The 12,423-nt window shown below is 46.9% G+C and overlaps 1 protein-coding gene across 1 annotated transcript; it reads right to left on the bottom strand.

The window, feature by feature from the left end:
• Positions 1 to 7,409: 7,409 nt before the first annotated feature.
• Positions 7,410 to 8,749, bottom strand: LOC109942391 (nicotianamine synthase 2). The gene has a single exon (XM_020544340.1). It carries the CDS (start codon positions 8,559 to 8,561, stop codon positions 7,578 to 7,580), a length of 984 nt encoding a protein of 327 aa, XP_020399929.1. The 5' UTR covers positions 8,562 to 8,749; the 3' UTR covers positions 7,410 to 7,577.
• Positions 8,750 to 12,423: the final 3,674 nt, after the last annotated feature.

The following is a 12,423-nucleotide window of genomic DNA, read 5'->3' as shown; positions in this document are numbered from 1 at the left end:
CAGCACCATAGCCGGCACAGCCATGGCTGACCGTGCTTCCCTGTGCGTCCATGGTGTGTGCACCCCGCTATAGCGCGTGGAAGCCCACACCCAACCCTGATTCCCTCTATCCCCCATGCTACCCTACTCCGTGGCCGACTACCTTGCACATGGGGGTTTTCCCACGAAGAGGAAACCCCCATGTGCAGTAACCGTCCGTGCATGCATGGGGAAGAAGGAAATCATCCAATGGACCCCACTTGTATGCATCACGCCTTCACAACTTCTCACCTGCATGCCGTCAGCCCCCCATGCATAATCGCGGCCATGTGTCAACCTTCCATTGGCCTTTTTGGTCTATGGAATCTTCTGTAGCCGCAACCTTGTGACCCTCTGTGTGGCCTGGTTTTTGAGTTTTTTGGAGCTGAGGTATCCCGAACGGCGGGCTTCGGAAGTTTGGTACCCCCAACCTTGCAATTGGAATCTTAGTATTATAATAGGCTTCCGTTTGGAAATTTGTCATCGTGGGCACTTTTAACCGTCGCGCTAAGTATTAACTTGTACCGGCTGCTGTTACCGCGCGTGTGGACGGTTGGTGCCCTTCTTTTAAGTTGAAGAGGTGTATTTCCCGTTCGTCAAAACGGATCGGCCTTCCTCTATTCTTCAGTTCGTGAAAACCAACCTTTCTCTCTTCTCTTTCTTCGTCCCAATGCAACCTCCGGCAGTCCCCTCGCCGGACCTCGCAGTCCACGCAGCCGGCGAGTTATCCTCGTCGTTGCCTCTAGGCGAGGTCGTTGGCAGCGACACAGGGTTGGCCCTCAATCCGTCGCCGTTGGTCGATGCTGCTCTGACGATCGACGAAGTTGACAACTCTTGGTTGGAGGCACCACCAGCTTGTCGTGAAGATCCGGTTGAAACGGTAACTGATTTGGACCCCACTATTCTACTAATTGTCTCGCACGTGTTTCGTCAAAATGCTGTACAAATGTATTTCATATATTAGTCTGCACTTGTGTATTGTTGCCTCCCTGTTTGTGAAGGGACTACACTTGTGTATTGTTGCCTGTGCACGTAGAAATGAGTTGATGTTTCTCATTTGTACTGCTCCTCATAATTTTTGTAGGGCACTGTCAATTTTCAGTTAACAGTGTTTGACCCATCGCAAGTATTTGATTTTGAGGGTATTGGACCTGATCTTCGATGGGATGAAGAAGGGCCTCAACATGTACCCAGTGAGTTAGCTATGTATTCGAAACTTGGATTGGCGGCTGAAGATGAACGAGAAAACAAAGAGAGAGAGGAGGCTTCTAATCATTGTGGTCATTCAAATAATCCAAATGAGTTTGGAGTTGATTCTTCATCCTCCATGCCCTGTGTTGATTTTTTGCCAAATGAGAGTAGAGTTTTGTATGATTCTAACCATCCAATCATGGCGGTTGGCTGCATGTATCCATCTATGGCTGAATTCAGACTTGCTATGAGACAGTATGCCATAGAAAAAGAGTTTGAGTTAGGCATTGAGGCTAGTACCCCGAAGAAATACAGAGGATTTTGTCGAGGTGGTGATTGTCCTTGGAGCATACATGCAAGAATTGAAAGGGATGAGTCACCTACCATAATTGTACGGTTTTGTCAAAATTTTAATTTTGTTGAAGTTTTTTTATGCCTTAGTAGTAATGTGCATTTCATTTATACTTCTGTAGGTGACTGTGATGAATGATCATCACACTTGCACTTCTAGTGGCCGGAGGAGGACAAGCACACCAACCAGTGCTTGGGTTGCTGCTAAAGCTTTACCTATCCTTGCGAAGAAACCACACACAAGTGCAAAGGATTTACAGACTTTCCTTCAAGATACGTACAAGTGCACCATTTCTTATGATACAGTTTGGTATGGAAAAGAGAAAGCCTTGAAGGAGTTGTTTGGGACTTGGGAAGAGAGTTTCCAACTTCTATTCTCTTGGAAGGAGGCTGTATTGCAGAGGTCACCTGATAGTGTCATTGAAATTGGTGTACGTGTTGAGGATGGCAGAGTTTATTTTAGTAGGTTCTTCTGTGCACTTGGCCCTTGTATTAGTGGTTTCTTACATGGATGCAGACCTTACTTGAGTGTTGATTCGACAACTTTGAATGGTAGATGGAATGGTCACCTACCATCTGCAACAGCCGTCGACGGCCACAACTGGATGTTCCCTGTTGCATATGGATTCTTTGAGTCCGAAACAGAGGACAACTGGCATTGGTTCCTTCTATAGTTACGCAAGGCCATCGGGGATTTACCTAACCTAGCATTGTGTTCTGATGCTTGCAAAGGGCTAACAAATGCAATGAAGGATGTTTTTCCAGAAGCTGAGAAAAGAGAGTGTTTCCGGCACCTAATGAACAATTACGTCAAGCAATATGCTGGATCAGAATACATGTACCCTGCTACCAGGGCGTACAAGGCAGAAGTATATGACATGTACATTGCAAATGTCAGAAGCAATCCTGATATTGCTGCCTGGTTAGATAGGTTCCATTCCTTGTTGTGGTACCAAAGTGCATTCAACCCTACTATCAAATGCGACTATGTAACAAATAACATTGCTGAGGTGTTCAATAACTGGATAAAGGACTACAAGGACCTCCCTGATTGTGACCTAGCTGACAAAATTAGGATAATGATCATGTAACTATTTTACAAGAGGAAGCGGATAGGAAGGAGGTTGGAGGGAAAGATTTTACCTTCTATCATAGGACAACTCAATGCAAGAACTAGAGGACTTGGACACTTGGAGGTCATAAAAGGCGATGACTATGTTGCAGAGGTGAGAGACAATGGTGATTGTTTTTCTAGATATGTGGTGAAGGCTCATCTTAGAGAATGTTCATGTAAGGAATGGCAACATACAGGGAAGCCCCGCCACCATGCATTATGTCTAATTACCGCACAGCAATATAGAAATGTAATGATGGAGGAGTTTGTCGACGATTACTACTCAGTTGACATGTTTAGGAAAGCTTATGAGAGATTGGTGGAGCCAATTGAAAGCAAATTATTTTGGCCAAAGGTGGATTTTGCAAAGGAGGTTGGTGCTCCACTAGGCAAGAGAGGCGTGGGACGTTAAAGGAAAAATAGGTTCAAGAGTTGTCTAGAAGGTGGGAGTAGTAAGAAAAAGCCTGCCAACGAAAGTGAGAAAGCTAAGAAGATTATTCGAGGCAAATTCAAGTGCCCTAATTGTGGGGAGTTAGGGCATAGGAAGACTAGCTACAAATGCCCCCTAAATGGAACGAAGAAAAGGTACTCTTATAATCTCGTATCTGTTTTTATAAATTAATTTTGGTTGTTTATCTAATAATCATCTGCACAGGAAAAGGAAACCAAGAAAGAACTCAACAAAGAAATGGTTTCCTAAGGAGCTAGCTGAAGCTTCTTCATCACAGCCAGAACTAGGGGATTCTGGTCGACACCAACTTGTCTCCATTGATGTTCCAGAAGAAATAGTTGGTACTACCCCACAGAGGAGAGTGAGGCATGCTGTCAAAAAACTGACTCCAAAGAAGAAGATGAACGGTGTCTAGAAAATAAGGACAGATGTCATGTGTTAAACTAGTTTCCCAGCTGTTATTGTGATGTAATGTATTGAAGTACTTTCTCTAGACATGTTTGTGATGTAATGTATTGAAGTAAGTTGACAACTTAAATTGTGTGCTCAATATACTCTGAAATCCTGCACTTCTATCTTATTTTGTGTACCATCAGTTCACAGATCTGTTTGCAAGTGGTCCTTGCTCTTGAATAATGGTAGCTTGTGTTCACAGAAGGTGGTCCTTGCTGTTTACAAGCTTCCAGAACTAAACACAAGTGGTCCTTGCTGTTTACAAGTTTCCAGAACTGAACACAATTGGTCCTTGCTGTTGAGTGCCGCCGTTCAGAGGTTGCCAGGTGCTCTGCTTGTTGCTGTCACTGGAAACTGAAACAGCATCTGAGAACACAAGTGCTCCTTGCTACTTTCGGCTTTGTCTAGCCGTGTGAAGCTAGCATATTTGTCGCCATGGTTTCGTATTGCAAACACAGAAGACAGAAGTGTAAAGGGAGACTTCAACTGCTGATTTTTTCACATTTCATATTGCAGTTTGTTATGGCAGTTTGTTATGGCAGTTTTTTTCTGTTCTGCGAATGGTCACCAATTTCTGTTTATGCAGTTTGTTATGGCAATGAAACTGCAGTTTGGTATGGTGAAAATGCAGTTTGCTACAGCTGCAGATGTACTAGTGATAATTAGCTTCATTTAGTCCTAGTCTAATCGTGTTCCTGTAAATGCAGTCATGTAAGTGCAGTTCCTGTAAATTGAGTGAAACTGCAGTTTGGTATTTCTGAAAACCGAGCAGACAGAAACCCTCTCATGTAAGTTCAGCTTGAGCTGTGCCCGTGGTGGCTTCGGGTGTTAAACCCTCTCAGCCAGTCAATAATTCAGTTGCGAAGATTACTGCCTGTTTGTTTGAATCACCTATGCATTTGCCTTCACCTGTGTGAATTGGCGAGCCACAAATATGGAAAGACATGAAAATTTGCACCTGATATAAGTTCTGAAAATGGTACTGATTTGAGTTAGCTTCACATATTCACGACACCTGAATTAATGTTTAGATCCATGTTCAAGCTGGAATAAGCTGAATTCATTAAACTGGGCATACATAGTTGAAGATACATCATGAGTAGCAAGCTGAAGATACAAACTTGGGCCAAAACCAAGTTGAACTAAAAATTCCTCATGAACTACAAGTCTCACAAAATACATTGGCAATAGAATACTACATCAAATTAATACATGGCTCAGATAGGGCCCTTCATACGGCGATCATGGATCTCATCCGAGTCAAAAGAAGAGTTGTCCTCATCCGAACCACACTGCTCAGTACAATCACAATGAACATCAGTTTTGAAATCATCGTACATTCCAAGGGCTTCGTAATCCTCAATTAGAGGTTGCGGACCAATAAGAACTTCCTCCAAATCCCTGCTCATAGTGTCTAGACCTTTTGCAATTTCACTAACATCACTCATGGCATTAACCAAGCAATTCTTGTGCACCATATCATAATACTCAGGCACATGATTGCGGCGGCTCAACTTCCTCAACTCATCGGCAGATAACTGCATCTGTCTAATGGCGTCTAAAAGACCATCCCAAACTCGATTATATCTCTGCGCCTACAACCAAATGAATAATGACATTCAATATCACATTATAGTATTGACTGTTACTATAATAAGACATTATGTTAGTTACAGTAAAAACATACCGGATCATGTGTCCTACATAATCGATGGCGCGGACGTAATCTACTAGTGCCATAATCAATGTTGCTCGTGTCGACGATGCATGTGCGCCTAATCCCATCTGCAGCTTCTGCGACATCTTTGCGTGTGTCGGCCCTAGCAGGTCCAGATCCGATACGAATTGATCTTGGTGATTTATCCATGGCCACGGCGAAGGAACCTACGACGAGCTGCTCAAGGGGCGCCAGGAGAAAGGTGAGCACCTGATAATTCCCCAGGTCTGAACTGAACACCTGATAATTCTCCCTGTCTGAAACCAAGATTTACGACTACGAAACTGACTACACCATTTGTTAGCAGTCTCTGTTTCAGTTCAGTTCAGTTTTCAGTCTGGAGGGCCTGGAGAACTGGAAGACGTGTAGTTCAGTTCAGTTTTCGTAGTCGTAAAACCTTGAGAACTGATAAGTTAACTGAAACTGCTAATGAACTGAAAACACCTGAAAACAGAAATTGAAAACTGAACTGAGACTGAAACTTAACTTAAAACCTAAAAACAGAGACTAAAAACTGAACTGAACTGAAACTTTTTAGAATGTAATTTTTAGATGAAACTTGAGAACTGGAGGACGTGTAGTTTGCAGTTCAGTTTTACGACTAGGAAACTGACTACACCTGATAATTTCCAGAAGAGCACTTGAGAAAGGGGCGCCAGAGAAAGAGAGAGCTGCTACTCACCTGGAGCGCCGGGCAGAGGGACCAAGACCGTCGGGTAGGAGACTCGCGAGCTCGACGAGGAGCTCCGCAGACTGGCGAGCTCGACGAGCGCCGGGAGCAGTCGGGGAGCCGGACAGAGAGGGAGAGGAAGAAAGGAGCGAGCTCGCGATCCGTTCTGAGAAACGGAATGGCGTAACAACGACTTGACCTCGGACTAAATCGGACTCAGATACTAGAAATCTGAAGTTCTATGGATTATAATACCAAAATTACAATTGCTCTGTTCGGGATACTGATTTTCAGAAACCCAGTGTTGGGGATATCACGGTTCCAAAAAACTCATGGTTTTTTGCCAATAGAATCAGGCCACGTCGCACTAAACCCGCGGTTTATTGAATATGTGTTAACTTTTGCGTTAGACATCCAAATTATTCTGGTTCAGCTCCATTATAATGTCGTGTGCATGTTAAAAACATTATTCTATCGCGACACATGTTTTTATTTAGTTAATAATTATTTATTTATTCGACGCATATAAAAATAGAAATCTAATTAAAACTAATTTATAATTTACGCTTTATAAACATGTGTTAATATGATTAACGTCAACTCAAATATTTTGATTTAATACTTATTTAATATAGAGGTGATATATGTTATTAGTTCTCGCATGCCACTTCTGTTCTAAATTAATAATTTAGACGCTACGAATTCTATATAACATAGATGTAACTTACCGAGCTTTGAAATATGACTTCTACTCAAATTATAATTCGGATTAAATCTAAATTAGATATTACTCTGAAATATCTTTCGTATATGTTTTATAATAATTAAAATCAACTTAGGAATATAGGTTTATGTGTTAGTAATATTATTTTGTCGCAACACATGTTTTCGTTAATTATCCAGTTAATCGTTTATCCGATGTTTATTTAAACAACATTCTAATTAAAATTAATGTATAGTTTTTAAATTACGATTTTATTGACACAAGTTAATGTGGTTAGTACCAACTGGGATGTTTTCAACAAATATTTGTTTAATATAAATGCAATGTCTATTTAGCTTTTCTCGAGTATCGCGAGCGCGGTTTCGCACGTGGTCACGAGCTGATTTGTGCGTCGTTCACGTGTTGTCGCTCGTACTTTTCATGTAGTGTCGTGTGTCGTCACGTGTGCTGTTTTCGCGTGTGTCGCGCGCGGTGTTTTCACTCGTGTCGCGTGCATTGCCACGCGTCGTTCGTGCATATCGCGCGTTGTTCGCGTATGATATTAAACTGTATCAATAAAATCTGAGATGATATATGCCACTTTTGGACGGAGGGAGTAGTTTGTAAGGCATGATTTGAAGATAGACCAACTAATTACCATAAAACAAAATTGATATGAGTGAGAAACGATAAACCAACCCATCCATCAAACTGTTCACACGATATCCGTCACATCACACGTAAAAGTGCTAGCAACTTGGCATATATCATTACATAGGAAGAACACATTCTTATTAAACACTTCACAATGCATAGCATCAAATAAAGAAGTGCATGAGAAATTCAGCAGCAGCGATTTGTAACTATTATTGTTACCACGCACGCATAGGTGCTCAAAAGTTCCTTGCATCAGATGGACAGCTCTGTCGTGGTCGCCATCTCCTCTCTCTTCTGGAGCGCGTTGGCCTCCATCTTGCAGCACTTGCACGGCGGGCTCACTATCGGCACCGTGCCGCGTGCATGCGCTTGTCCATTCTGAAGCCCCTTGGTGTGGGCGTCCATTTTACGCGTGATGATGACGGAGTTGATGACCTCGTTGTCCGGGTGGTACACGGCAAGCACGTCGAACCCACCGTGACGAATGTCCTCAGGATCGACGATCGGGTAGAGGAAGCCGCGAGCCCCGTGGGCGCTGCGCATGACGAGAGCCGCTCCGTCCGCCATGTGCCTGCCAAGATGCGCAACCACCTTGGCCTTGTCCTCAGCCGCCATGCCTACTAGCGCGGCAAGGAAGACTATGTCGTACTTGGCGAGCTCGTCCGTGAGGTTGGCGACGTCGACCGTGTGGAAGGACATGCGCGCGTTCAGGTCCTTGTCCGCACGGACCAGCTTCCGAGCACGGTCGTTGGCGGCGGCACACCGATCGTAGTTGTCGAACAGTGTGTTGGGCAGGTGGCGCGCGGCGAGCACGAGCGAGCTGAACGGCAAGGGGCCGGAGCCGACGAAGGCGACACGGGAAGGCGCGAGCCCTGGGATGTAGCGGACAAGGAGGTCAAACTCCAGCTTGCTCAGGTCGATGTAGTTGCTGAAGTAGGGAAAGCGGCCGAGGTGGTCGAGCGGGTTGTCGAAGGCGGCGAGCATGTCGGCGTAGTGCGCCTCGAGGTGGCCCTCGACGTCGGAGCAGAGGCGGATGAGCTCCTCTCGCATCCCCTGGACGTCCGGGCTGAGCTTGGTCACGTCGACAGGGTTTGGCGGGACGCAGGCCATGACGAGGCTGGTGAACAGCGCGTTGGCGTCGGGGGACGGGCTCAGCGACGGCAGCTTGGCGATGTCGGCGTGGAGGGCCGCGATCTTCTGCACCAGGGCAGCAACCTCCACGTTCTGGGCCTCCATGGCAGTTGTCGCTGCTACAGTTGCAGTTGGGATCGGATGCTGTAGCTGATGATAGCTTAATCGAGCTCAAGAGCAGGCAAGTGATCGACAACTTGGTGCTGCTAGCTTGACGAAAACTGAAACAGGGACTGGGGGTATATATAGAAGGGAGTTACGGCAGTTCGCTCCTCAGTGATCGGGCCTTCAGTGCAGCATGTGAATTTACGTGCAGGTGTTTTATCTCTCATGAAGCGTGGACAAAAATGTGCCGAAGCAGTACTATCAGCTCTGTTAAACATTGTATTGTATATACTTATTGACCACATATCCAACGCATGGCGCGCTTCACGCGTCCATGGCCAAGGCCAGTTTCATGCCTCGCTATTTTGACGATGTGTACGTTTTGTTACAAAATATTGTCCTGTGATCAACTGGCAGTTACTCCCAAGGGACACACCCCTTGGGAGACTTTGTATCCCCTGTATAAATACATGACACTCTGCAATAAAGACAATGGTTCTGTCATTTTGTCTCTCTCAATCTCGTTACCGCTGAGTAGATTACAACACGTTATCAGCACTGCTCGCGAGATCAGAGAAGAAAAGGAGAAAGAAGTTACTCTTAGCCGAAGAATTTTTTTTCCGGCGATGCTCCCAGTGCGCACCGGTGATTGACCGAGGAAGCATGAAGGCTTTCAATCATAAAAAAAAACAACCAAGTGGGATGGCGCCGGGCAGGAACAAAGGATGTGGCTACACACGCCAAAAAAGAAAAGCAGAAGCATACAGCGGCGCTTTGCTGTCCACATCTAGCACTATGAATCTACAGCAATTCTGTAAGGATTTATTATGTGTCAATCGTCTCGATGATTTCATTCATGCAAACAATGGAATTGCTGGCTACGGGGCTTCGCGCGGGTGCAAGCATCGGCGTCAGGGCCGCTGGACGCTGGGCCACGCCCGCGCAGCACGCTGGGGCCGCAGCGCCCATGCCCTTACCGCGCGCCGAGCCTGTGACTTGCAGGGGTCGCGCTCGCCGCCGGGACCACGCTCGCAGCAGGGGCCGCGCGCTGGAAGGCCTCACCCGCGCCGTAGTCGGAGGAACACTCGCCCTGGCCGGCAGAGCCCGCGCCGGGCCGCCGTGCCCGCCTGGCCGGGGCCGTGCGCCGGTTGCCGCGCGCTGCCGGGGCCGCTGCCGCCGGGCCCGCCTGGCCGGGGCTGCGCGCCGGTTGCCGCGCGCTGCCGGGTCGCCGCGCCCGCGCAAGGGGCTCGACGAAAAGGACGGCCACGCCGCTCCCTCCTCCTAGCCTTGGGAGAAGCCGTGGGGCCCGCTGCCCCTCTCCCTGTTCGGCGCTAACGTCGTCGACGACGGACCGGAGGAGGAGGAAGGGTCGGCCGGGCCATCGCCGGACATGGCCGAAGCCGCGCACCAGGGAGGACGACGCCCGCCGAGCTGCAGGTGCTCGCGCGCCCGCGCTCGTGCACTGGACAGCCGGGCCGCTGCCGGGGCCGCGCGCCCGCCGTGGCCGCGAGCCTTCGCCGGGGCTGCCCGCCCCGAGCCGCCAGGAGGGCCGCGCGCGTGAGAGCACCTAGAGGGGGGGGGGTGAATAGGTGATCTTGTAAAACTTCAAAACTTAAGCCACAAAAACTTGTTAAGTGTTAGCACAATTATGGCCAAGTGGCTAGAGAGGAGTCAAAACACAATAACCACAAGAAATCAATCACAGAGATGACACGGTGGTTATCCCGTGGTTCGGCCAAGTACAAAACTTGCCTACTTCCACGTTGTGGCGTCCCAACGGACGAGAGTTGCACTCAACTCCTCTCAAGTGATCCAATGATCAACTTGAATACCACGGTGTTCTTGCTTTTCTTTTCTCAATCCCGTTTGCGAGGAATCTCCACAATTTGGAGCCTCTCGCCCTTACAAAAGATGTTCACAGAGAATCACGGAGCAAGGGAGGGAATGAGCAACGCACACAAGACTTCAAAAGAGCAACACGCACACAAGCAGCAATAAGAGCTCGCAACACAACTCAAAGAGTACACAACTCCACAAGAGCTCTATATGCTATCACAATGAATCGAATGCGCTAGATCAATGTCTTGGTGCTTAGAAAGGTTGTAGGAATGCTTGGTGTTCTCCTCCATGCGCCAAGGGGTCCCTTTTATAGCCCCAAGGCAGCTAGGAGCCGTTGAGAACACAACTGGAAGGCTATCCTTCCCTTCTGTCGTCGGGCGCACCGGACAGTCCGGTGCACACCGGACACTGTCCGGTGCCCGATTTGTTTCCATAAAAAGCTCATCCGACCGTTGCTTTCTGATGCAGATCTGCGCACAGTTGGGGCACCGGACATGTCCGGTGCACACCGGACAGTCCGGTGTACCTTTCCGACCGTTGGCTCGGCCACGTGTCGCGCGCCGATCGCGCGGCCGACCGTTGGCCCGGCCGACCGTTGGCTCACCGGACAGTCCGGTGCACACCGGACAGTCCGGTGAATTTTAGCCGAAGTCGCCGGAGAAAAACCCGAGAGCGGCTGGTTTGCTCCGCGCTGGTCTGGCGCACCGGACACTGTCCGGTGCACACCGGACAGTCCGGTGCCCCAGCCCGAAGCAGCCCTCCACTCCTCTTCTTCTTCCTGTTTCTAACACTTAGACAAGAATATTAGTACACAAAACCAATGTACTAAGGCTTAGAAACATACCTTAACTTGTGATTTGCACTTTGTTCATCCATGGGCATATTTTCATATTTAAGCATTTGTGTTTGCACTTAATCACCAAAATACTTAGAAATGGCCCAAAGGCACATTTCCCTTTCAATCTCCCCCTTTTTGGTGATTTATGCCAACACAACATAAAGCAAGTGGAACAAGTGCAAAACTACTTCAAATAAAAACTAACTTTGAGTTTTATTCAATTTTGGCATATATGGATCATCCTTTGCCACCACTTGGTTTGTTTTTTCAAATCAAACTCAAATCTCTATCTCTAAGTCAAACACACATGTTGAAGCATAAAGAGAGTCATTCCAAAGAAATTTGACCACGGATTTCAAAAACTCCCCCTTTTTTCCCATAATCAACATTTCTCCCCACAAGAAGCCAACTTTTGACAAAAGAGACAATGCAAGAGTTTTGACAAACCAAAAGCTCTATTATACTTTTTCAAAATTTCTCAAGTGGTAGCTGATCCATTTATTGCTTTGGCCTTTATTTTCTCCCCCTTTGGCATCAAGCACCAAAACGGGATCAATCTTGGCCCTTTTAACCCCATTGCCTCACAAAAGTCTTCAATTAAGAGCAAATGGCAATAAGATTTCATGAGATGAACTTGGAATTAGTTACCCTCTCATCGGAGTGCAGTGGAAGTCTTGCATGATCCAAGTCCACCTTTTCCCTTTCAATTCTCCTTTGAGACTAAATCACAACAAACTCAAGCATATGGTTAGTCTCAAAGGATCAAGTTGTAACACATCTCCCCCTAAACATGTGCATCACTTTGCAACGGACTTGTGAGGTCCAGGGAGTGTTTGTACAACTTGAGCACCATAATAAGCAACAAAATGCAGAATGAACATGATCAAAGGCATAAGCACATGTATGCTACAATTCAATCCAAGTTCCGCGAATCTAAGACATTTAGCTCACTACGCAGCCTGCAAAAGGTCTTCTCATCTAGAGGCTTGGTAAAGATATCGGCTAGCTGGTTCTCGGTGCTAACATGAAACACTTCGATATCTCCCTTTTGCTGGTGGTCTCTCAAAAAGTGATGCCGGATGTCTATGTGCTTTGTGCGGCTGTGCTCAACAGGATTCTCCGCCATGCGGATCGCACTCTCATTATCACATAGGAGTGGGACTTTGCTCAGATTGTAGCCAAAGT

Source organism: Zea mays, chromosome 9, assembly GCF_902167145.1.
Source record: "Zea mays cultivar B73 chromosome 9, Zm-B73-REFERENCE-NAM-5.0, whole genome shotgun sequence".
NCBI lineage: Eukaryota > Viridiplantae > Streptophyta > Magnoliopsida > Poales > Poaceae > Zea > Zea mays.
This window is presented reverse-complemented; position numbering and strand designations above follow the sequence as displayed.